General features: G+C 34.3%; 2 protein-coding genes across 2 annotated transcripts; both read left to right on the top strand.

The window, feature by feature from the left end:
- Positions 1 to 317: 317 nt before the first annotated feature.
- Positions 318 to 3,922, top strand: LOC141686672 (uncharacterized). Its single transcript, XM_074491717.1, has 5 exons — positions 318 to 525; positions 2,973 to 3,087; positions 3,203 to 3,292; positions 3,382 to 3,480; positions 3,572 to 3,922. Exons 1-5 carry the CDS (start codon positions 458 to 460, stop codon positions 3,674 to 3,676), a joined length of 477 nt encoding a protein of 158 aa, XP_074347818.1. The 5' UTR covers positions 318 to 457; the 3' UTR covers positions 3,677 to 3,922.
- Positions 3,923 to 8,790: 4,868 nt separating this feature from the next.
- On the top strand, positions 8,791 to 10,319 carry LOC141685971 (1-aminocyclopropane-1-carboxylate oxidase homolog 11-like). Its single transcript, XM_074491041.1, has 3 exons — positions 8,791 to 9,305; positions 9,387 to 9,711; positions 9,873 to 10,319. The coding sequence occupies exons 1-3, from the start codon at positions 8,791 to 8,793 to the stop codon at positions 10,119 to 10,121; spliced, it is 1,089 nt and encodes a 362-aa protein (XP_074347142.1). The 3' UTR covers positions 10,122 to 10,319.
- The last annotated feature ends 17,373 nt before the right edge of the window (positions 10,320 to 27,692 follow it).

The following is a 27,692-nucleotide window of genomic DNA, read 5'->3' as shown; positions in this document are numbered from 1 at the left end:
ATTAAAAATTTAATAATCAATATTTGTAATTTGGATAATATTATTTGTTGAGATTCTATATTTATAATTTTATTATACTCTCATTATTATGTATTAAAAATATTATATTAATATACGTAATTCAAATTAAACTATTTCAAAATAATTTTTTAAAAATTAATTATAATATAACCGGGCATCGGCCCGAGAACTAATCTATTATGCAATAAAACAAACAATATTTGGAAATTACATACTAACAATTTTTTGAAATAGGAAATTATTTACTTTACATAACTTAAAACTAAAAACTCAAAAGACTTGTACGACGACCAAACTCAAAAATAAACAAAGCGGGTGTTGTATTTAAAACAGACACTCTCTCTCGATCTCTCTCCCCAACACATCTCCTTGTTTCTCTCGACCTCTCTCGCCCTTCTGTCCATTTATTTAGAGAGAAAAAGTTCCAACTTCATCAATGGCCTTCTTATCTTTCCTTGGCAGAGTTCTTTTCGTTTCTGTTTTCATGATTTCTGCTTGGCAAGAGTAAGCTCCTCTCTCTCTCTCTCCAGATCTAGTACTTCATATAGTGTTGTTTATTAAGGTAATTATGTTTGTTTGATTATATTAGAGTAGTTTTATGAGATTTAAGACTAGATCTGATATGGGTTTGTGATTTACTGCTTGTTTAGTAGCTTTTTAGTTGTGATATTGTTTTGTTTGCTCAAGCTTTTACTGATGTTTTGTAAAAAGTTTCTGTCTTTATGTTAGTTTATGCAAGAATTGTTGAATTTTTTTGTGTAAAGATCTGAGATTTGTTTCTTGACTAGTTCTCTCGAAATTTGACTTTGAGAGTTATGTTACCTAATAAGGAGTAATTTATTTGTATTTATGGATCTCGATGTTAATTGAAAGAGTGTAGTTCACATATAGATTATCTGAATTAATTGCGGAACAAACACAGTAATATTGTTGACTAAAGGAAAATATCAATGTTTCGTGATATGATTCCATGGTAAATGTTAATGGAGTGCAGGATCTTTTAAGTTAGATTAATAATTAGTTGATGAAGTAGTAGCGTGTCATACTGTTATCGCTGGTAAAGCTATAGTCTTTTAGCTTGCTAGGCATTAGGGAAGGTCAAACTTAGTTATATCCCCCTTTCTAGGAATGTTTTAGGTTGGTTGATTCTTGTGTGTGGGTATCTAGGAAGCAACGACACGGGTGCGGGAGTTCGAGTGCGTAGTGCGGGGATACGGGAATTCGACAAATATAAAAATATGGGGATACGGGTGTGGGGGACACGGGTAAAATAAACAAAAAATTCATATATATTTCATGTTAAACATAATAAAACTTACTAACAAAACAAAAAATTGCATGAAAAATGAATCAGATGCATAATTTATTAATCTAAAACACAAAAATACAAATAATTTTTTTTAGTTTATGTAAAAAAACATATGATAATCAATACTTTTGTAGTAACTAATTGACATGGATACTTAATGTTGTAAATGTAGTTTGCTAAAATAGATTTTAAGTACAATTTCTAAAGATAAAATTTCATATTAGTATCACGGAAGAATCCGCGTGTCCGATACGGGGATACGTGTGTCCGAGAATCCGACACGGGACTTAGCAGGGACCCAAGTGTGGGTATGCTATGAATAATTAAAATATATAGTTGCCCTTTTTTCCATTGAATTTGTTAAAGTTTAATTTCTAGAAAGCTTACTTATTTTGGAAGCCTAATATGATGGAACTTAATTTTAGACTGTATTAGTTGAGTTTGTCAATGCATGATTGCAGATGTTGCAGCTGAGATATGATTAGAATAAAAAAGCCTTAAATACACGGGAGTTATTTAATAAGGTCCAGGCTAAATTAATAGTTTAAACTACTAAACGCAAAATTTAAGCGGGAGTTATTAATAAGAGCCAGGGCTGATCGGTAATATTGACTTTAATTTCCCTTATTTTTTAGAATTATGAGCTAGATAATGATGAGAATCTTATGTGGTGGTTGTAGGTCAAATTGACAATATCAGGTAAACCCTGCACTTTGTGTAATTAATTATCTGTTGTGTCGGTTGTGCCGAGTGGATTCAGTTGGCAAATAAAAAAAAGTATGCTGTTTCTTATTCTTATCATCACTACACTGTTTATTCCTCAACATTGTAGCGATGTATGACGTCTCTGTATCTTCACAGGAGGCTGATACACAATTCCCTTCTGTGCATTAGAACTTCAGTTTCATCACTAAAGGAGTTGTTTCGCTCTTTCTAGAATAACAACATAGGCATTTTAAAAAATAAACCTCGTGTTTATGCGCAATTTATTTTCTATGTTACCTGACTCTTTCTTTCACCATGGGAACTAGTCATTTACACTTGACATTCGGACATGGTATAGACACCTAAAAATCTTAAAAAATTGCCCAGGTTAAAATACCGGATTCACCACTATATAACTTTAACATAGCTCAGATGCACCACAAGACAAACTCGGGGTCTCGTTTAAAAAACTTTTAAAGGAATAAATATTGTCCGCGACCATTCCATCTATAACTAACGGAAAATTCACACATTCTGCTTGACGCATCAGCTCAACGGCTACTTTTCCATGTCTTCACCCAGCTCGACATGACTTGGCGCCAAGTCAGATTAGCGGCTATATCCAACCTACCCTGATATATGTAACAAAATTGTATGTGTAAGCTAGGGTTCATATCATCTTCCCATTTATTTCTTTCCCAAATCCATTTAGGTTTTCAATTCCTTGGAGATATTGCAGATTCATATTGTTGTTGATTAAAACCCTGTGCGAAACATATCATTCAGTTCTCTAAAGTTTATAAAGTCTTATGTCGTTTTTGCTATTTTATTCTTTATAAAGTTCATATAAGCAACATTAGGGTGTGCGGTAGCTGCATGTAAGTTTTCACGATTCTTCTTAGTTCTTTTCTGTAAAGTTGTATGTTCTTGTTTGTAGATATCAAGACTATGGTGTAGACGGAGGGGAAGCAGCAAAGTCCCTCAGTCCAAAGTTTGATACCGTCGTGAAGCATTTCACAACACATACAGGGTTGCAAGTGCCAGATTTTGAAGTGAGATTTTGTTCTTCATTTTCTTGTGATCAAATCACCCAGACTTGTATTTTTTTTTGAGTTTTATTAACAAACACAAGTAAAAACATATATATTTACCTTGTTGGTTTTACAGATCAAATTTGCAGTTGCGGCAGCAATTGGCCTTAAGACTTTGGGAGGGATTTTCTTCATCTTAGGCAGCTCTATCGGGGCTGTTCTTTTGGTAAGTAATTTGCATGCTTTTATTCTACAACTGAGTCGAGTTATGTTCACCACGAAACTTATTCAGTGCTTCTGTCTTTTTTTTTCTAGCTTTTGCACCAGGCAATCTTCACACCAATCTTATTCGACTTCTATAATTACGATGTTGAAAAAGCCGAATTTGCTCAGCTCTTTGTTAAATTCACACAGGTTAGTAATTTAAGCCATACTTTCTTGACCATGAAGTGAAGTAGCCTGAATGTTTTAACTTTGAGTAAACAATTGGTTGCTCTTCATGCAGAATTTAGCTCTTGCCGGGGCACTCCTCTTTTTCATTGGAATGAAGAATTCCTTGCCAAGGAGGACACTTAAGAAAAAGACTGTTGTTAAAGCTAAGAGTGGTTGAAGACGGAATGAATGGTATGACATATGGAGCTTGCACCAGTGATATGCCTGAGTTGTCAGAATTTATTTTTGCATCCATATAGTAGGTGATGACTTTCTCATGTGTTTCGGCTTCTAGTCCTGTTTCCAAATACTCTTTATTTTTTAGTCCAAGTTAAGAATTATCAGTTTGAACAGAGATTGTCTTGTTAATGATCATAGTTCTGCAGGATTATTTTTTTAACCTATCAAATGAAACATCACTATAGAGATGGGTTTTCACTCGTCAAATTATCTTTATCAAATGCTTGGTTACTGGTTAGAATGGAATGGGATGGAAAAGAAAGTGATGGTTAAAATGGAATGTGAAATTTCAATCCGAGGTCTCCTTATTCTCGAACATCACTTCCCTTAAAACTCGACAACAAACTAAGTACTAATTAGAGACTTTACTAATTAGAAAGTGATGATTTACGTTTACCTGATGAATCGATTGTAAAATCAGTTTTTCAATCACTACTCTCGACGAAATTAATTTCATCGTTTGGTTTTTAATTACCCTCCTTTTTCCCCATAAAATAAGTAAATCATTCTTTCAATACAAAAATGAAATTATGAGGAATTAAAAAAATCACTTACAATATGGCTGAATACACCCGAAGAAGGATAATACTGGGGAAAATATTGGAAGTTTATAAGATCCATCAAAGTGAACAAATAGAGATCCACAATCTCTTTTTACTCCCATTAATAATGCAGAATATACTATTAGATCCACCAAAACAAACATGGCATCTCTTGTAAACTTGGTTAGACAAAAAGATTTGAAGGCTTTTGATGAAACTAAATTAGGTGTCAAAGGTGTTGTTGATGCGGGGATACTTAAAATTCCTGGAATATTTTGTTAGGCCGCCTCATGAGCTTTCTGAAGAGCTCAACTGTTCCAGGACTCACCTGCAAGTTCCAGTAATAGGTCTTCAGGGTATCGGAAATTCGGATCAGCTTAAGCAAATAGTTGCTCAAGTGCAGCATGCATCAGAACAATGGGGATTCTTCCAGGTGTTAAATCACGGAATTCCTCCAAGTGTGACAGATGAATGATCGATGGGATACGTTTGTTTCATGAACAAGATTTAGAGGCAAAGAAACAACTGCAGACTCAAGATTTTATGAAAAAGGTTAGATTTAACAGAAATTATGAGTTGTTTCAATCCCGTACTGCTTACTGGAGGGACACCCGAATCATGCAGGTAATGTATAATTTTCCTTGTGATGAACCTATTTTTATTAGTCTAGTAATGTGATTGGTGATTGAACATGATCCTACTAAATTTGAATCATAGTATTAATTACATTATTTATTTACAAATAGAAGAGTAATTATAACTATGCGGTCAAAACACAACACTTAAGTTAAGCTATGGAGGGAATGTAACTTTTTTGGGTTAACAAAATTTTTGCAAGGTTGATGGAAACATTTGTGTTACTGTATGTATGTGCATGTATTGATCAAGCTGTTAAATTGGCAGATCCACATCCATGGAGTACATAAAGCATGTAATGGAGTTGGGAGATACTTTCATTGAGTTATATTATCCGAGGCTTTAGGCCTAAAAGCAGACGATCTCAAGCAAGGCCATGGAATGTACCAAAGGCCACAACACAGTTTGTGGCCATTATTATCCACCATGTCCCCAGCCAGGGTTGACTACAGGAATTAGCAAGCATAGTGATTCTACTTTCGTAACTTCAAGATTAAATCGGTGGACTCCAGATACTGCACGAAGATGAATAGGTTGATGTTGAACCCATTTCTGGAGGGCTAGTAGTAAATATATTGGCGGCTTTTTCCAGGTATATGAATGTTGCTGATTGCGGTGTTTTATTTATGTCTTTATTCCTACTAAAAAGTATGCATCATGTAGTTTGAACAACATATCTATTGAAATCTTAAGATCATATTTATTCCTACGAAGATCTTGTATTGTTAACATATTTCCTCTTACACTAAATGGTAGAACACTAATCTCACTAGAAGCGTACAGCACTCCAAATTGTTAGATGACCATTTCCATGATAATCTCAGTAAACTCAAAACTAAACAAGTTTTAAGCTTTTTTGGAAACTATTTGGAGATAATATCCTGAGAACTGAAACTTGCTTGTAAATTATTAAGGCACGAGTGTTGTATGTTACTTTTGACTCGGAACTTGATTTTGCTATTCAAATTTTTATGTAACAGATAGTATCAAATTACAAATTTAAAAGCGTGGTTCACAGAGCGCTGTTGAACAGAGCTGAATCAAGAATATCAGTGCCAAGTTTTTTTCATGGTTCCAAGGTTGATTGGACTGAGTATGGCCCTATCAAGGATTTGGTATCAGAAGAGAATCCCCCGATTTATAAGAGTTTCCAGGTAACTGATTACATGATGAAGTTCTTCTCCACGAGACTTGATAGACAAGAATTACGCCATCTTTTCAAGATACGAAGATACTAATAATCAGAATTACCAATTCAAATGCTTTAGAAGTCAAGCAGTTTGATATTTCTGCAGATGGTTTTTAGCTCTGGTTGTCCAAGTGGCGGTGCAATCTTAGGGTAAGCGGCCAAAGTCTAAAATAAAGAATGTGAAATTTACTTCATTTTAATCACTTTCATCATGCGATTATAAGTTTACTAGTCATTCTTTTTTTCCTAAAACTTGATTCCTTACTTACAAGTTGGTGTCGTTTTGGATGATAAGTTAGTTCATTAATTCTGTACAAATAAGTTTTTTCTTTGAAAAACACTAGAGATCCAAAAACAGGTAAATAAAATTTTACCAATTACATTCATACCAACACCTCATAATATCACATCACTATTATCACACTATTTTTGTAACATTTTTAATACCCTCCTATACATCAACCTTTTTTACCCCTCAGATATTGTGGAGGGTAATCTACTTCTGGTATTCCATTCCAGTACAGTAAGACTGATGTTAACTTTGATTTGTAGCTTATCCAACAAGTTCATTTTGTAATGATCCCTATTAGATAGTTCAAGTGCTAACGGCATATCTCTTATCGTCATAGGGTTACGTGTTCGATTCTACAAGCAAAGGTGTAAAGCATCTTTGTACAAGGATGACTCTCCTAAAAATAGCATAAATTAAAATTTCAATTTTTTAATAGTCTAGTTTTTTTTTTTTGAAAATCCATTGCATATGTAGATAAACACCTTTCGGTTGGAGTTACAAGCACCTAGTTCTCAAGAGACTAGGTCAAAAGAATCAAGAATGTAGAAAGGATACAGCAACTCCAACAACATGCAAGTAGAAGCTAAAACGCATCTAAATAAGAAATATACTCCAAACTAGAGGCAAAGCAACAAACAAAACAGCCAACACTTAAAAGCAAATAATCCAAGAGGTCATCACCATCTTCCAACTCTTCTTCGAACACCACACCGTGCAATTGAGTTTCGTCTCCTGGTGCCTGAATGTCCAACTTATCCATGAAAGCCTGCTTTACTTACTATTGTAATAATAAATTAAAAAACTTATATGCAAAATTTGGCAAAACTCATGATACACACGACTGGCCTGCAATATTTGGCAGAATTGCCAACCTCCAACTTTGACAAGACATTGATGCAACACAGAATATATCAACGTCGTCATCACGCAATTAAAGTACCACAAATGATCAAACAAATAGAAGAATATGGAAACAATGTATACTCTCCTTTGCTCAGTCAAATCCGGCAGTTAAAACAATGTTTCTAAATGTAAAATATCAAAAAAAAAATGATCTCCTTTGCGCTTGTGGTTTACTGGTATATAAAGGCATTGTAGTTTTCATAAATTCACCAATACAGTAATGGATGGTCTAGAAATCAAAGCAACTCTAGTAACTACTGCTAGAGAAAAAGAGTTGAAGGCTTTTGATGACACTAAATCAGGTGTCAAAGATCTTGTTGATGCTGGAATACTTAATATTCCAGAATTATTTATCTGGCCACCTGATGAGCCTTCTGAAGCATTGCATTCATAGATGAACACCCTTCGGTTGTAGTAGAAGGGCCGGAGCTAAGAATGGCACCTAGTTCTCAAGAGACTAGGTCATAAGATTCAAGAAACTAGAAAGGATACATCTAGGGGCGTAGCCAGAAAATCGAGTCAGGGGTCGAAAAAAAATTGAACGGCAAATATAAAATAGTCAATTTTAACGATACCTTACATTATTGCTTCATTAACAATACCTTAAATAATGGCTTTATTAACAATACCTTCAAATACAAATTTTTCGATTTATATTTAACAAGACTATAATTAACGATTTATCTCTTATTCGATATATTTAACCTCTTTTGTTGCACTTAAAGATAAATTTATGCAGCCCATTATAAGTTATATTATTAAGTGGGGTCAAGAATAAAATTTAAGTGGGGTCAAAAATATTAAGGGAGGTCAAAAATATTATTTTTTAGAGATAAATATAAATAATTTAAATTTTATATAATAGAAATAGGAAGAAATATAAGAGTTGAGGGGGGTGCAATGCAAGTGACCCCTGCTAAAAAGGTAGCTACCCCTGGATACAGCAACTCCAAAGTCTCCAACAACATGCAAATAGAAGCTAAAACATCTAAATAAGAAACAGATTCCAAACTAGAAGCAAAGCAACAAACTAAACACCCAACACTTAAAACAAATTAAAGAGGTCATCACCATCTTCCAACTCTTCTTGGAACACCACATCGTGCCAATGAATTTCGTCTCCTGGTGCCTGAATGTTCAATGGCTGCATAAAAATAAAGCAGAAAATTGAATCATCTTTTAAAACCAATGTTTACTACTATTCAACAAATAATGGTTGCAATATTTGGCAGAATTGCCAACCTTGAACTTTGCATGACTTTGATGCAACACAGAATATAAGAACTCCGTCTTCATGCAATAAAGGTACCATAAGCATACAGACAGATAGAAGAAATTTGAAAACGATGTATACTCTCCTTTGTTCAGTCAAATCCGGCAGTTAAAATAATTTTTCTTAATGTATAATCTTAAATAAAATATCTCCTTTGCTATTGTGGTTTACTGGTTTATAAAGGCATTGTAGTTTTGATAAATTCACCAATACAGTAATGGATAATCTAGAAATCAAAGCATCTCTAGTAAGTAGTGCACGAGAAAAAGAATTGAAGGCTTTTGATGACACTAAAGCAGGTGTCAAAGGTCTTGTTGATGCTGGGATACTTAACATTCCAGAAATATTTATCAGGCCACCTGATGAGGTTTCTGAAGAATGGAACTATACTCATGACCAACAAGTTCCAGTAATAGATTTTCAGGGCATTGAAAATTCTGATAGGCGAAAGCAAATAGTTTCTCAAGTGCAGCAGGCATCAGAGCACTGGGGATTCTTTCAAGTGGTGAATCATGGTATCCCTCTGAGTGTGCTAGATGGAATGATTGATGGGGTACGTTTGTTTCACGAACAAGATTTCGAGGCAAAGAAACAATTGTACAGTCTTGATTACACGAAAACAGTTAGATTTTGCAGCAATTATGATTTATATCAATCCCAAGCTGCTAACTGGGTGGATAGCTTGCTTCTTACTATGCCATTTGATGCTGATGATTTACCGAAATCATGCCGGTAAATCTCCCCCCCCCCCCCTCCCTCTCTCTCTCATATAATTGCAGTATATACATGTTAATTTAGCTTTTAAATTTGCAGATCCTCAACAATGGAGTACATAAAGCATATTTTGAAATTCGGAGATATAATAATTGAGCTATTATCGGAGGCTCTTGGCCTAAAACCTGACCATCTTAAATCCATGGAATGTGCTAAAGGAAACTATACAGTTGCTGGTCATTATTATCCAGCATGTCCTCAGCCAGAGCTAACTAGGGGATATAAGAAGCACAGTGATTCTACTTTCTTTACAATTCTTGTACAAGATCATATCGGGGGACTCCAGGTATTGCATGGAGATAAATGGGCTAATGTTGAACCTATTGCTGGGGGGCTGTTAGTAAATATTGGTGACATGCTCCAGGTAATTCCCAAAGTTATAACTTGGACTAAAAAGCCTTCCTAATAACACTTGAAATCTTGAGAACTCAAAAAACATTTTTTTATAGTAAATATTAGTACCATAATTTACTCTAATCTTGGAAGTACTTAACTTGACATGGCTATTTCAAATTAATGAAACAGATTGTATCAAATGACAAGTTTAAAAGTGTGATTCATAGAGCGTTGGTGAACAGAGATAATGCAAGAATATCAGCACCAGTTTTCTTTTATGGTTCTCCATCTCAGTCGATGAAGTATTCCCCTATCGAGGATTTGATATCAGAAGAATGCCCCCCTATTTACAAAACTTTTCAGGTAAGTGATTACTTGGAGAAGTTCTTCACCAAGCAACTCGATGGACAGGAATTACGCGAACTCTTTAAGATATGAAGCTATTCTCATTCTCGGCATTGTAGTTCAAATAATTCAGCACTCAAGCAATTTGACATTTCTGCCTTTGCTTTCCATGCATTATTGTCTGTTGTTGTAACAGTAAATTAATTTCTTTTCCTTTACAATATCAGTCATATGTAACTGCACAACTCATGGATCTGGTCTTTCCTGCTCTATTCATCTTCCTGTATGAGATAAAACATGACAAATATCGGATATTTATGTTTTATTCCTAAATGTCCTATGAAGTGGACTTGAATATTTACAATAGGGACAACCTACAAAATATATAATACCTTCCGAATTGTGCCATTCTTGTACGAGATACAACAGGACAAATATCGAATCTTGATGTTTTAATCCTGAATGTCTTAAGAAGGTGGACTTTAATATTCACAATAGGGACTACCTACACAATATATAATACTTGCCGATTTGTGCATTCATCTTCTTGTATGAGATACAACATGACAAATATCGGATCTTTATGTTTTCATTCTAAATATCCTACGAAGTGGACTTCATATTCACAATAGGGACAACCAGGCATGTTCTGATACTTGACGGAAACTTTGTTATGGAATATGTTGGTCCGAGTCTGTGAGATAACATAAACATGTAAGTGTAACTATGGAAGAAAAATTTAACCACGATGACACAGTTATAATTAGGTCTTAAGCTTAGTTTTCAAAAAATATAAGACTTCTATACAAGAAACTGTTGGAACTAAGCACCAATTAACATGTATAATAACAAGTCTAATCCTTAATTAACAGATTTAAGTTTACGATTACTGCAAAGTATTAAAAAGTGGGAGCACTTCTGATAATGTCAAAAATGAAAATATAAAAAAATATACACAGATCAGAAGGGTCATTGTCGTAAGGGCAACTTAGCAAAAAAAAAAATCATTAGGGAAAAATATGGTGTGTTTTACTAAATCATGTGACAATAGGATTGACTAAAGTGCCAATGTAGAAGAAAATGCTAAGTAAAAGATTACCAATCTGCAGCAGGCCAAACAAAGATGCAATTTTAAAGACCCTTAGTTTATTCTCATGTTCAAGGACTAAGAAGGACGAATGGTATGGAATATGGCGCTTGTAAAATTTATGTGCCTGAGTTGTCAGGATTTATTCTTGTAACGATAGAGCAGGCGCTGACTTTCTCATGTGCTTCGGGTTTAATCCCTGTTTCCAGATACTCTGTATCTTTTTTTGGTCCAAGCTACAAATTTTCAGAGACACGGATTAAGTTATTATAATTTGACCAGTGATTGTCTTGTTGATGATCATAGTTCTGCAGGCATCTTCCCCAATGAATCATGGGTTTTCACTTGTTAACACGAATGAATGTCTTGCATATGCCTGTCTCATTAGCATGTACGCAATGTAAACAAACAAGCAAACAAACTAGATAGAACTGCAATACAGAAGAAAAGACAACATAGAACCAACAACCAACTCAACCTATTGGCAATTTCTTAAACTAGAAAAGATCAAATAGGTCATCTCATCGTCATCTGAATCCACCAGAATCTCTTCTTCAAAGACCACATCTTGCATGTGAGGTTCATTGTTCTGCACACCAGGTGCTTGGAGCACAAGGTTTACTGTAGTTGATTTTGCAGCTTTAGAAAGTGAAGATTTATATAATAAAATATTTTTTTTAACTACCATCGTTTTCCCTATAAAATCTTCACTAGTTACCGTAATATTCATAAAAATGATGTAAAAATAATATAATTATTAATTGAGTACCACAAGTTTTCAAAAAAATTATAAATTGCTTTTAATGGAACAAGATCATATGAAATGGGATTATAAGATCCATCAAAGCCAACAAATTTAGAGCTCAACTGTTCCAGGACTCACCTGCAAGTTCCAGTAAAAGATCTTTAGGGTATTGATGTGTTATTTTATATATACCGCAAGTGTACAATGTATGTTGTTAGCGGAACGGTCGAATCCACAAGAAGACAAGTCTCAAGAATTTTAATCTAATTATTGTAAATTGTTCTTATAGTGACAACGATTGTTGAGAATTTCTATAACTAAATAATGCAAATAATTGTGTTTTGAGAATCAATTAACTAAAATTCTAGGGCAATCGGGTTTATCATACTTACACCAAATTGGTTCCTAAGCTAAAGCGACTAAAGTGGTCACGCAACTAGAGTTTGTCAATCTCTCTCAAGTATTAACACTCATGTAACATGATTACACGATAATATCTTTTAGTAATTTAATTGGTCAAGTGATTAGAACATATGTCGATCTCTCTCGAGTATCAACGCTCTCAGAAATCCAATTATACTCTCATATTCACATTCATTCGGCTAATCGTATGTGTGCCTCTAACTAGTACACCATCTCTCGATCTAGTACCATTACTGCATATAATCAGTCTATGATATTGGCCAATTACACAAACTAAACATTAAAACATATCAATTAGAATCACTTAAACCAGTCAAAATACTGTAAAAATCAAGCCATTATAGTGGTGTAAACATGGTTTTCCCCTGCGCCCTAGATTACGACTACTCACTCATGCTAGGAATAAAAATAAGGAAAACAATTGAGAAAGCCATATAAAACATATACTAAAATAAACAAAGAAGATAAAGAAGTACCTCAAACTTATATTATTGAAGAACAAGTATCCAAGGTAAAGAAAGGTACGAAAAAGATGAACCAAAACCCCAGCTCCCAATAAAGGCACGTATGTATCTATGTTCTCCAAGCTAATAATAATAAAACTAAGTAACTAATAATAAAATCTGATGTTATATCTAATAATCAAAATATTTTCTTATTTTAATCAAATTACAAGAGACACTTGTAAACCGAATAGGATTCTTTTGTAAAAATTCGCAGGTGTCTGTTTTTACCTGTTTCTGGGCTGCTCCCACTGGATTCTCCTTATTGGACCATCTCTGAATTAAAGAAAATTTTGTGAGCTTCGCGTGGACGGTAAGATCATCAAAATCAGACTTCTGGATCTCTAGATACGACCCAAACATTATTTGCAGCCCGTATAGATATATAATACGAATTTTCTTCGATTTCCACTCCAAAATAGGACTTTTTGCTCCAAATCCTTCCAAGTCTAGAATTTCCTTGTATCCTACAATAAAACACCAAAACCTACTAAATAAATATCCAAATCAGTGCAAAACAAGATTAATATGAGAATAAAATCATATAAAATATATATAAAAATATATTATATCAAACATCTCCACACTAAGCATTTGCACGTCCTCGGGCAAATAAGCGAAACAAAAATATTCTAGACAAACTAATTCCACTTTCGTAGATGACACGATTGCATTGTGCATATGCAACAAGCCGTTAAACCCCTAGGCATCCCTAGTTGGACGAGTGTTGTCTCGTGAAGGTTTATAGTGAATTTACCTACAAAATTCATTTTTTTCTGCCAAGTCTCAAGTATGCAACATGTCATAGCACTCCACACATGTAAACCGCAATTACACAATGATGACAGTCTTTTCAATTCGCACATCATTTGTACACAACTTTCCAAGTACACACATTGTCTAAATAGACAAAAATATTATGAAATAAACATTAAGATCGCCTTTAGTAAGTAACATGCTATGGGTAGAAAAAGTCACACAATTCTCAAATCACACAAGTGTATAGGCTAAGTGTATTCGCTCAAGTTCAATCAATAAAAACATGCGCTACCATAAGCTTGGTTGTCTACCAAATCTCCATTAATTTGACTACATGCATGCACAAATTAAAAGGTCTTTGTTAAAGGTTGTAACATGGCTAAGGTCAAGGGTAGGAAATCAAGAAAAAGGCTGACAAGCGGCTAACTTGATAAACTAATAGAGTATGATGTTCATTTTTAAATTCATCACTCAACATGAAATTTTGATCATGTAAAAGCTGAGCGAACTTTCACAAGCATTAAACTCTAAGCACATATTACCATGTACTTTCTCACTTCATATTGCACAACCCAATGAACACAAACTCTTTTTGATCTTCTCTTTTTTTTCAAAGTTCAAGTATTTCTCCAGTAACCAAGGACAGTGAAAAGTCACCAAGAAAAATAAGAGGTATTAAGTTGATCCCTCTTAATTTCTAGTACAATGCACTTAATACCAGCACATGCACATGGATTGTCTCTTTCATATGATATTACACTTACCACCCGTTGGTCTCAAAGGAGTACTTAACTCTTTTTTTTTCTTTTTGAATTTTGATACCCACCAAATTATTCACACTTCAACAAAGAAATCCCCACACTATGTATCACCAACCCTCAAATGAATCAAAATGCTTTACTAGTAAATCAAGACAAGAAAGAACAAGTAGGTTCGAGCATTTAGAGTGGTGATATATCAAAAGAACGGATTAAAAGCTTAAAGGAGTTCACTAGGGATAATTCAGGGGTACTGTTTAGGATAAAATATGGTTAAGTCCTAGTGCCTTTATCATTTTCATGCATACACATACGACATAGTCTCAACAAGGTTTAAAACAAGTTCTAGAGCGATATATTTCATGATGAACAAAACACAACAACAAAATCCGATTGATATAAGATGTACCAATCACAAATTAGGCTCAAGTTCTCACAAGATGAAAGCATGCTTCATTACTTACTAAAATTGACAAAGATGCATCTCAAGTTTTAAAATTTCGCAAGCACATACAAGAATTATCACGCAACAAATGATTTTCTAAAGATATGACATATCAACTAATCATGCAAAAGAAACTCAGAAGATGTGTACTTATCCGTGTTAACACACTACGAGACTAGGCAATCTACAAGATTTTTTTTTCTATTTTTTTCGAGTTTATTTTTTATGATTTTTTTTAATTTTTAACACTACGAACTCATCCCCACACTTAAGTGGTTCCTTGTCCATAATGAACTAACTAACAAAATACAGAAAAACAATACAAAAGTCTACACTAAAAAGATAGAAAACTCCCTTGAGATCAAGGTGCAGGATACGAAAAATATCTATGAATGGAAGCAGAGATGTCATCTAATTGTTTCCCCATCCTTTCTTGATTTTGCATGATTTGAATCTGGTTTGCTTTTAGCTCAACAACTTGTTTCTCAAGAGGTACCACTGGCTCTGCAATCATCTCTAGTTGGACGCTATCACATTTGTGAGGTACTGGAGATAACCCCTCCTTACGGCCAAGTCGACGCAACATATGCATACCTGTGACGTACTCAGAATCAATGGGGGACGACCACCCCGTTCCCGACTTTAAGTTAGTTGTATAGCGACTAAAAACAGCCAGCTTCTCTGCGATTCGAGTGATAAATCCTCCAATAACTAAAGCACCAGTACGCCTGTTGGCGTGATACAAGAATCTTTCTATCAACAAACTAGTCCAATCGACGAGAAGTTCTGCATCAAAGTAGTACAATAATGCAAGCTCCCCTGTTTGAATTTTGTTGTTATAACTACACCATATATGACATGTAGCAACACCCCAAAAAAAGTGTAAATATGGCCAAAAAGTGTTACCTAAAGCAAAAAATTGGGCTATGGTTACACTTTTTGAAAATTTGGTGGTGTTGGATTTGCTCGTGCTACAATAGGGGTCTATGGTAACACTTTTAGAACTTTTAGTAACATAGGTAAAAGTGTAACCAAAGAACCCCTATTGTTATACTTTCAGTATCAATGGTAACACCAAACACGTGTTACCATAATTCTATTACAACACCCCTAAACCTTTAGTAACACCAAAAAGCATGTTACAATATCTTTTGTAACATTATTTTTGCTATTGTAACACAATGCTGTAAAACAATTAAATTGTTTTGGTTACATATTTATAGCTTATTGTAATACTTTTTTTATAAACGCTCTTGTCTCTACTATAACACTCTTGTATACATTATAATATTTTTTATTATTTTTCCAACATAAAAAATTCATTTGATGACACTTTGCAACATAAAAATCTTAAATACATATTTAACTACACGTTACTCAAAGTTCAAATTCAACAAATACAAAGTTCTAACTCAACTAAAATTAACAAAATCTTCGGACCATTGGTAGGTTCTGATTTGGATGCAGGTTCTTTTTGAGAAGTAGAATTTGAGGATTCACTCCTATTTGTAACTTTCACCTGGACATTTAAAGGCTTCCAAATATCAGTTTTCCCCTCCCTTGTGCTAGCTCCATCATCTAATCATATATAATATATATACATAATACATATAATGTTAAAAAAACACCAGGAGAAAAGCATCTGGTCCTATATAATATATATACATGATACATATCAACTCTTGGATTTACAACAAGTCTGATTGAAAGAGTATTGGATGTACATATATTTTTGACATGCATTACAATTAGGTTCAAAATTATTATTTTCCTTATGAGCTTAAGTCTTAGACAAAGATCATTAACTATCCCCAACTTAGCTACAGAGCAAAGTTAACTTTCTGTATATCATTAACCAACCAATACATTTAGTAGAATATATATATATATATATTAAAAACAAACATGGGAAAAAGAATAGAGGCCAGACCTCAACATAAAATGCAACTTATTAATTATCATAACTATTTCTGATTAGAGATGTCATGTTATGGTTGGAATGCAGACTTTGATCAATATGTAACAATAGTAGACTTATTCAGACCACTTACAAAACCTGTTATGGTATATTAGATCATCGACTTCCCTACAATAAGAAAAGACACAATCATCTACATGCTACAACAGACGAGACACAGGAGCAGGCTAGCAAATATTAGCCACAAGTAAAAGTTACATCGGTGCATCCAACCACATCCAACAATATACAGACTTCTGAAAAAGGTAAAGTTTATGGTAACAGCATTGAAATAATACGGTAGTGCCTTTAAGTGATACTAATGACAAGAATGCCATCATGTGCACCCTATAACATTACTCACAAACAATTAAGTACAAACAAAACATCATAGTCATAGTCAATGTTAATGTGGTGATGATAGGCAAGAACATACACAACTGTTGGCTATTGTTCATTCATGCCTAATAATGTTTAGGGCCACAGAAAATAGTGAAATCGAGTGTAATACATATAAAAAGTGGTATCACCTGCAAGTGGCTTGCAACATTCTCCTGGGTAAGGCCAGGGACATTCATCAGTTCTAGAATTCTTTTTGGCACAACCTTTGCAAGGAAGCCCAAAAAATCCAAGTAAGCATCAAGATTCAGGAATATATTATTTGAATGTGCCTCTCATTTTTTAGTACACAAACTACAAGAAAATCATATTACAAATAGTTGGTTGTGTTCATACCATTGATTCCAAGCTGGTTTATTGCAATAACAAATTTCTGATGGAGCAGGGTCTAAAGAACAAATATACTAGTACATTTTATTAAAAAAATCACTACTTACTAATGGCAGGAAGGTTCATTTCCAAACCAACGAATTCAAGGAGCTTAAAGACATCCATATCAAGCGTATGTACATCAATTAGGACTAAATCAAACAAAATTTCCTCTTCCGTAGCAGATCTATAGCAGCAGTAGCCTGGGAGCATATTGCAACTGCAAGAATGAAAATATAGGTGAATCATAAGATGGAGAAAAAAAACATCAGGCATGTGAATTATAATTAAGAACTTTTATTTCTACTATTACTAAATTATTTTAAAATCTATTATCAAATAATAACTGCACTATTCTGGACAGAGCCAAGGATTTGTGAAATCCAGTAAAAGATTGCCACTGAAATGCTAACATGGCCTCCAATAGCCATTCCGAAAGTCACAGCCGGATTAACATGTCCACCAGAAAATCCCATAGTTTTCATAGTTTCTCCGACATCCTCTGCAATTCATCTGATTTTGTGTCGAACCATTCGGCAACTAATCTTGTTGTTTCCCTTGAGCTTCGAATGGAAAACACCAGCTCCGTTTTCTTTTACATATGGAACATTTCCCTTTTCCTGCGATTTTATAGGAAAAAGAGTACTCTAAGAGCCAGTTCTAATCATCAATGTAAAATAATTCTGATCTTATGTGATTCTTTGGCTTCTGTAGAAGTCATTCAAGTTGTTCGAGTTTAGTTTTTTTAACTTTTTACAGAATGAGTAACATCAGAAGTATGGCATGAGACCAATCAATAAGAAAAAGAAAGTGTTCTTCTGAACTTACTTGCCCATGAATATAATCATTCAGAATTATAGGAAGCCTTCGAATCAATGCTTCTGCATTTGTACCTGGTCTAGCCTTAGTACATGCTTGAAACTGAATCAAGTAGATAGTCTCATGATAGAAGATCAAACATACTTTTGTTATAATACAGTCACAAGAACCCATCCATTTCTCCATATGCTTCTCAAAACCTCTAATTTGTAATGAACAACAAAGCATTGACATATGTCATGAATGCACATCTAAAGAAGTAGTCGTAAAGATAAAGGAAAGAAAGAAGCTGACAAACTATGAAAACATGATTTTAACTGAAATGTACATAATCAACTTATAATCGCTTGGATCATTAATCCGAAAATCATCATTTATAGTTCGTAGTATTTACAGTAATAAACTAGCAGTACTTAAGAAGAAAAGAAATCATAAGAACTAACTCGAAGATATAGAAGATCCAACAGTAGCGAAAACGAAGAAGAAAGTAGACAAGAACTCACTTGACGAGTAGGCACATCATAATTACTAAAATTTACCAGACCCCGCGAAATCAGTACAACTCAAAAATCCATCTTTTTCAAAAATTCCCGCGAAATCATTACAACTCAAAAATCCATCTTTTTCAAAAATTGTAAAATCAGCATTCACGGCAAGTAAACAATTAGACACATACATAAAGCCTGTATCTTTTAGTGTACTTTTTCAAAAACTACTACATACGTAAAACCCAATTCAATTTGCAAGATTTACAGACACAGAATCAAGCTATCACTAAAAAGTAAAGATTAAACATATCCAAAATTATAAAAGAAAGAAAGAATTAAACTTTACAATCTTACTAAGAAAATACACAAAAATAAAAGATTAAATAATAATTACACACACAAATATGAGCACACGAGAATGATATACACACAAATCAGAGAATATGAGTATAGCCGACACACTTTTCAATCGAACAAGAAGAAAGCTTCAAATTTGAGAAGAAATCGACGGCAAGAACCCGTTTGAGAAGCTCCAATCGCTGAACCCGTTTGTGAAGAAAGGCCCAATTTATACAAACCCTAATTACTAGAACCCTAAATACACTCTCCAAGCTCTGACTGAGAAGCCTAATTTCCCTAATTTGAACACTAATCTCCATTTGCCGAACTCATCTGAAAGTATTTTTTTACCTCGAGAGGGTTTTGTTTGAGTGTTTGATATTTGTGAGTATACTTATGAGCGTATAGAGTGTGCAAGTGAGTGTTTTACTATTTTATTTTATTTTACAGATGAGCGGGTCAAATTTTCTATTTTAGGTCATTTAAATTTTGGCCAAAATTTGGCCACTTTACAATCCCGCCTAATTTTTTAGCCCTATTGTAACACTATTTACAATATCAATACTAACACTATATTTTATGTTACAATAGCAATTTATTCATATTTATGGTAACATCTAATATTCTCTACTGTAACATAAAAACAAACTGTTATCTCAGATTAAATTTTAGTGATCTAAGGCAACATTTTTGCTTGTAACACCAAAAAAAGTGTTGGTAAATGTCATATATGGTGTAGTGTACTCTCAACACGACCATATATAGTAAATGATAAAAGTAAAGCAAAATAACGGTAGTAGGGGCTTATGATATGCGAAGCTAAAGCACATTGAGCAATATATCTTTGAGTGCTGGGCAATTCTGTGATTTTGAGCCAAAAAGGTGTAACATAATTTTCAGGAAGTGGTTGCTGCTCTACCAACTGCCAGTTGAACATGTTGGCCAAGTGAGCTTTTGTAATCTCATAATTTGTATTTGCAATCCGAAAAGATAACAACCCCTCACTAGAAACAGTGAAAGAACTGAAAAACTCATACGTAAGAGGAGTATAAGAGGGCTCATTCATATCCGAGAGATTACTCCATCCAACTTTAGCCAGTTTATGTTCAAATTCTGTAACAATAGCCAACCTATTAATACACGTAAAATATGTGTACCTGCTGGGAAGGACCGGACGTTCAGATAAAGTGGCATAGTGGGACCGTTGTATGTCTCCAACGGTTTTAATAGCTGGATATTTTTGAATATCGGGTAAGGATGATTTGCTACTCTGCTTTTGTTTCTTATTTGGAGGTAATTTAGATGAACCCATAATAAAGAAACAGAGTATGAAAAAGCCTCGGACATGCTACTATTCTCGTGTTTGTTGAACAATGATGTACCGATATAGAATGGTAGGATATTAGTGGTGTCCAAAAAAACAATTTAGACTTTGAGACGTTGAGAGAAAGTTGAACAAGCTGTACAACAATTCTTATACTTGTTGTGATGAAGTTGTAGAGATCGACTAAGAAACATGTACGAAACACCTGTGATATAAGCGAACAACTTGGCAAAGAACCTGATGTTTAGGTTAGAATAACAGAACACACACGCTGGCAAAATAACTTTTAACAAAAATTAGTAAACATTATTTATATATATTTACATATATATATATACATAAATTATACATTGACATAATAATACAAATGATAAGATATAGTTATAAAATATAAAAAATTAAATCGTACATAAGTAATATAACAAAATAATATATCTAGAGAGAACAAAAAAATAGAGAAAAAAAATACATAAATTAACAATAATGTACATAATAAAAGTAATTATAATTTAAATATAGTCCGAATTATAATTTATTTATAATGTACAAAAAAAATTGAAAAGTAAAATAAAATAAAATAAATACATAACATATTTTATTTATAACATAAATATCAATTAATATTTATAAAGCTAGTAAAGTAATTAAATTAACTACTAATTAATATATAGGAACATGTACGTACATGTAATAGTACTTGTAGTAACATGTCAGTTTAGTTGAACATGCAACTTATATGGAGTTTGTACACTGTGGGTCACCAAATTCATCCCGCGGTCCCGCGATTCATTTTCTTTTTTTTTTCTTTTTTTTTTCTTTCCTCTTTTTTCTCAAGTCTGTGATGTGTGTGACGCACCCCAGGAGGACAAAACTGCACCTCAGGTTCGATTTAACAATCTTTTAAATTCAACTACAGAGGGCTCGCGCACCGGCGGTAGAAATTGTGCACCGCGGGGTCTAATAAAATTCTCGCACCGTGGAGAGACTCATTGCATATGTAAAAATTTGCACTCAAAACTTTTTTCTGAAGAAATTATTGTACAATTCCAACTTCTTCTTTTTTAATTCCTAAAACACCTCACACAAAAATTATCAAGGCACTTTGGGGGAGTAAAAATAAATACAAAAATGAACTAATCTATATATATATATACAAAAATAATTAAATAAAATACAAAAATAGTAGTAATAATAATAGAATAATAATAATAATAGTAATAGTAATAATTATAATACAAAAAAATACATTACCAACACGTTGGGTTGCCTCCCAAAAAGCGCTCCTTTATAGTCATTAGCTTGACTTCTAATCTCGATTTAAATGTCCGTTGAGGGGTTGGGGATATAGAATGTCTCTATTCCACCAATAAATGCACCAACAACATATAACTTCAAGCGTTGGCCATTGACCTTGAACTTTGTTCTATCTTGCCACATAATTTCAATAGCACCATAAAACTTAATATTAGTTATAGTGAATGGTCCGGACCATCTAGATTTAAGCTTCCCAGGAAAGAGCCGAAGCCTTGAATTAAATAACAACACCTTGTCACCAACTTGAAAATCACGTCGTTGGATCATCTTGTCATGCATCTTCTTCGTTCTTTCCTTGTAGAGACGAGAATCGTCATAAGCATCGAAACGAAGCTCGTCCAGCTCATTAATTTTAAAAAGTCTTGCCTCTCCCGCATCCTTCAAATCCATATTGAGCTCCTTGATAGCCCAAAAGGCACGATGTTCAAGCTCAACTGGCAAGTGGCATCCTTGCCATAAATCAACCTATATGGAGTAGTGCCAATAAGGGTCTTATAAGCCGTTCGATAAGCCCACAAAGCATCATCCAACTTTAAATACCAATCTTTTCGAGGCTTGGCAACCACCTTCTTTAGGATGCTTTTGATTTGATGATTTGAAACCTCTACTTGGCCACTTATCTGAGGATGATATGCTAGGCCAATCTTGTGAGTAACACCATACTTTTTGAGAAGAGTTTCAAATTGTTGATGGCAAAAATGAGAACCACCATCACTTATCACTGTTCTTGGAACTCCAAAACGTGGGAAGATAATATTTTTAAAGAGCTTTATCACAACCTTATAATCATTGGTTGTCGATCCAATAGCTTCAACCTACTTCGATACATAATCAACAACAACCAAGATGTACTTCATCCCACAAGAAATTGGGAAAGGTCCCATGAAATCAATACCCCATACATCAAAAATTTCAACTTCTAGAATCCCGGTTTGTGGCATCTCATGGCGTTTAGAAATATTATTCGTTCTTTGGCATGCATCACAAGCCAGACAGAAAGCACGAGCATCCTTAAATAAAGAAGGCCAAAAGAAACCAGATTGGAGTACCTTAGCAACGGTCTTATATGGACCATGGTGTCCTCCACATGCTAGAGAATGACAATGCCGAAGAATGTTATTTACTTCAAACTCGGGAATACATTTACGAAAGATACCATCAGCGCACTTTCGATACAAGAAAGGGTCATCCCAAAAATATTATTTAGCATCATGATAGAACCATTTTCGCTGTGGATAGGTCAATTCTGGAGGGTGAGATCCACTAACACAGAAATTTGCAAAGTCTGCATACCAAGGAGTTTGAGTAGCAACCGTTAATAAGTGATCATCTGGAAAAGAATCGTCAATAGGAGTGTCTGATACAATATCCGATTTAAAACGCAACCGTGAGAGATGATCTGCAACCACGTTCTCAACACCTTTCTTGTCCTTAATTTCCAAGTCAAATTCTTGAAGTAACAGAATCCATCGAATAAGCCTCGGTTTTGCTTCCTTCTTGGCCAACAGATATTTAAGAGCAGAATAATTTGTATGAACAATGACTTTTGAACCAATGAGATATGTTCGAAACTTGTCAAGAGCATAGACAACAGCTAGAAGCTCCTTCTTTGTAGCAGTATTGTTCACATGAGCTTCATCCAAGGTTTTACTTGTATATTAGATAGCGTGCAATACTTTGTCCTTCCTTTGACCAAGAACTACACCCACAACATAATCACTTGCATCACACATGATTTCGAATGGAAGATTTCAATCTGGGGGTTGTATGATAGGTGCAGTGACCAAAGCATTCTTTATCTTGTAGAAAGATTCTAGACAAGCGTCAGTAAACTCAAAAGTGGCATCCTTAAGCAACAATTGAGTGAGGGGTTTTGCAATTTTTGAAAAATCTTTTATAAAACGTCGGTAAAACCCCGCATGACCTAAGAAACTCCTCATTCCCTTGACATTAACAGGAGGAGGAAGTTTCTCAATCACCTCAATTTTTGCTTTGTCAACTTGGATGCCACGTTCAGAAATAAGATGACCAAATACCACTCCTTCATTGACCATGAAGTGGCACTTTTCCCAATTCAAAACCAAATTAACCACTTCACAATGTTTAAGCACTTTAGAGAGATTATGCAGACATACATCAAAATCAGAACCATAAACACTGAAATCGTCCATAAATACTTCCAAAATAGACTCAATGAAATCAGAAAAAATGGCTATCATGCAACGCTGAAAAGTAGCAGGGGCATTGCACAATCCAAATAGCACTCTTCGCTATGCGAAGGTACCGTATGGACATGTGAATGTAGTCTTTTCCTGGTCATCCGGGTGTATAGGGATCTGGAAGAACCCTGAATACCCATCCAAATAACAAAAGAATTTATGTTTTGCAAGTCTTTCTAACATCTGATCTATGAAAGGAAGAGGGTAATGATCTTTTTTTTGTGGCGGTGTTTAATCTACGATAATTAATACACATCCGCCAATCAGTAACAACTCTAGTGGGAATTAACTCATCTTTATCATTTTTAACCACTGTGGTTCCTTCTTTTTTAGGAACTACTTGAACCGGGCTTACCCATTTTGAGTCAGAAATTGGGTAAATGATGCCCGCATCAAGTAATTTTAAGACTTTCTTTTTAACAACCTCTTGCATGTTAGGGTTAAAATGGCGTTGTCCCTGTATGCAAGGCTTATGATCCTCATCTAGATGAATTCTATGCATGCAAAAGTCTGGGCTAATCCCTTTAAGATCGTCAATATTATACCCAATTGTTTTTCTATGCATACGCAACAAAGTAAGAAGCTTAGAAATTTGATCATCATCAAGATTAGAGCTAACAATTACAGGACATGACTTATTATCATCAAGAAACACATACCTGAGATTAGATGGAAAAGGCTTTAACTTTAATTTATTTACCTTAGGTTTATCACAAGAAGTAATAGTGTTTGTTACCTCACAACTTTGGCTTGGATCAGCCTTACCATCCAACTCAAGAATCAACGAGTCAACTTCATAATGTCCTTCCCCTTCAGAAGCTTCAAGCATAAGAACTGCTTCCAACGCATCATTCAACAAAATTTGTGGTAGTTCATCATGAACAATTTCATCAATGACATCAATCCTGCAACAAGTATTCTCAAGCAAAGGGGACTTAAGAGAGCAGAGGTTAGAGTAAAAGTAATTTTATCATCACCAACACTCAAAGATAGAGTCCCATTTTTAACATCAATAACAACACCTGTAGTACAGAGGAATGGCCTACCCAAAATTATGGGGATTTGGCTATCCTCTTCCATATCCAACATTACTAAGTCTACATGAATATAAAATTTTCCAACCCTGACAGGCACATCCTCTAAAATACCCAAAGGATATTTTATAGAACGGTCCGCCATTTGCAATATCATTTGTGTGCATTTCAACTCTCCCATGTTTAATTTTTGAAAAATTGAGAGAGGCATAACCGAGACGCTAGCGCCTAAGTCACATAAAGCTTTGTCAATAAAAAATGCACCTAAATGACAAGGGATTGAAAAACTTCCAGGATCTTTAAGTTTAGGTGGTGACTTATTTTGTAAAACGACACTACACTCTTTAATAAAAGCTACTGTCTCCACCTCACCAAAAGATCGTTTCTTTGTCAAAATATCCTTTAAAAACTTTGCATATGATGGAACTTGAGAAATTAAATCAGTGAAAGGAACAATTACCTCAAGATTTTTGACAAGTGTCGTGAACTTGCCAAATTGTTGATCTATCTTAGGCATAAATGGTGGAGGAGCATTTACAATCTTCTTGTTATTCGCTTCCTTGCTTCCTTCAGTTCCACCCTTATTTGTTTGATCAACATCATCCACTTTGTCATCTTTGTTGGTTTCCTTCTCTTTGTCATCAGTCACATCAGCAGCAGGCATTGAAGGACCATCATAGGTAAAACCACTCCTAAGAGCAATGACATTCACATTCTCTTTTGGATGAGCTGGTTGTGATGGTGTAACACCCCCAAATTCAAGGTCGAGAATTCGGGTTGTTACGATCACTTAATATTGTCTAATAAATAATTAATCCTCTTTTCACATCATTACTCGACCTTTTAACCAAACTTACACACACAGGTTATATTCTCAGAAACATTACTAAATTAACGTTAAAGTATTTAAGTTATTACAGACCAAAGGAAATTATCTCAAAAGTGTGAACGTCGAGAACAACTCTACATGAGACTGGCTCAGGTCACAAATAGTCTTGGTTCAAGTACTCAAAAGGAAACTATCTCTACTCCTCTACCTAAGGTGGCTGGCGGACGAACAGTCTACGGTACTCACGTGCGTCCCCTACCCGCTTGCGGGCAGTCGTCCTGGTTTGGGCCATGCTGGTAATCTGTTGTGATATGATGTTTATAAAAGCAAGAGTGAGCACTAACTCTCACCAATATATTGATATCCATTATTAAAATATGATCGAATAGGGAAAAATAACCATTTAGCATTGTATATTCAAGGTTTCTAAAAGTTTATATGCTTGTCAATTTTATGATAAACTCCACTTTAAATGTATCAGTTTAATCAGTTTATACTAGTACTCATTTCATCCCAAAATCTCAATATGATGCTTGAACCAAGATTCTCAAATGGATGTGATATATATTCATCAATGTAATAACCCCAATTTTTGGAAAATTTTGAAACCCTTATGAATAGTGATTTTGCAGATTATACTGAATAAGAAAACTTTTCATGCCACACTATGTAGGGGTTCTGTTATGGATATTCTGAGATTTTATTAGTACTCTTTATGGTATATAAGTGTATGTAAAGATCGTCAGAATCCAATTCCGAACACTTTGATTTTTCCCGGAAATCCACTAGATACGGAAAGAATTAAGTATAAGGTAACTGGATAAAAAGGATTTAAATTAAAGGATTATAAGAAAGGATCATAAAAGGATTATAATGTATTGAGAAAGGTTAAGGGAACCTAAGTAATAAGATCCCGGGTATGATCCCTCAAACGATAAACGAAAACGAAAGTTAAGCGAACCGTATAACAGATCAGCGGTCATTAGGCAAACAATTAGGAAGTTAATTAAGGGTATTAGAGAGGATGATGTTACCCAACCAATGAGAAGAGGACAAAGAGGGAAAGATGACATCATAGCATTACATAAGCATGACATAAGAAGGAAGGAAATGTGGTGGATTGTTAACCACACAAAACCAAGGTTAAATTGGTAATTAACCTAAAATAAAACAAATCTAATTCAATCAACCAAGCCAAACATTTCATTTCATCAAAACAAAAAACACAAAACCTCTTATTTCTTCACTGCTCTCGGCTTTTGCCATTTTCAAGAGAAAGAAATTTCAAAACTCAAGATCAAGGCTTCCTAAATTGGTAAGATAATTCCCTAGTCATCCTTATGCATAGTTATGGCTATCTTATGAGTTTAAGCCTTCAATTCTTTCTCAATCTTCTTCAAGAAATCAATGAAGAAGACAATGAATAGTGATTTCAAAGTTTTTAACTTGTTTTTTTCTTGTTTTCCTTTAAGATCCAAGCATCCCTAAGACTTCTCAAGGCTTCTTAAGGCTTCCTAGCTACTCCCACCACTTCAAGGAAGGTATATCATCTCCAAACCCTAGATTCCTTTGTATTATAAGATGATTTTGATTGTTATGGTGATATAGTAGCTTAATGCTTGTGGTTTAGAGTTTGGGTTGGAGTGGTAGTGGAATGGAATGGTGAATCTTGCTGTTTTGGTTAAAAGAACTTAAGTATAGTTAAATTCAAGCTTAAGCATAAGTATAAATGTTAATATTGGAATTATTGGGGATGTTATGATGTAATAATGATGGACTTTGGTTGTATGAATGGATTGGGGTTGAATTGTGATGGTTTTGGAATGGTTTAAATTTGGGAAATCGCGTAAACA

The sequence above is a fragment of the Apium graveolens genome, chromosome 9 (genome assembly GCF_009905375.1).
Source record: "Apium graveolens cultivar Ventura chromosome 9, ASM990537v1, whole genome shotgun sequence".
Classification (NCBI taxonomy): Eukaryota; Viridiplantae; Streptophyta; class Magnoliopsida; order Apiales; family Apiaceae; genus Apium; species Apium graveolens.
Note: the sequence above shows the minus strand (reverse complement) of the source record. Positions and strands in the feature narration are given on the sequence as shown.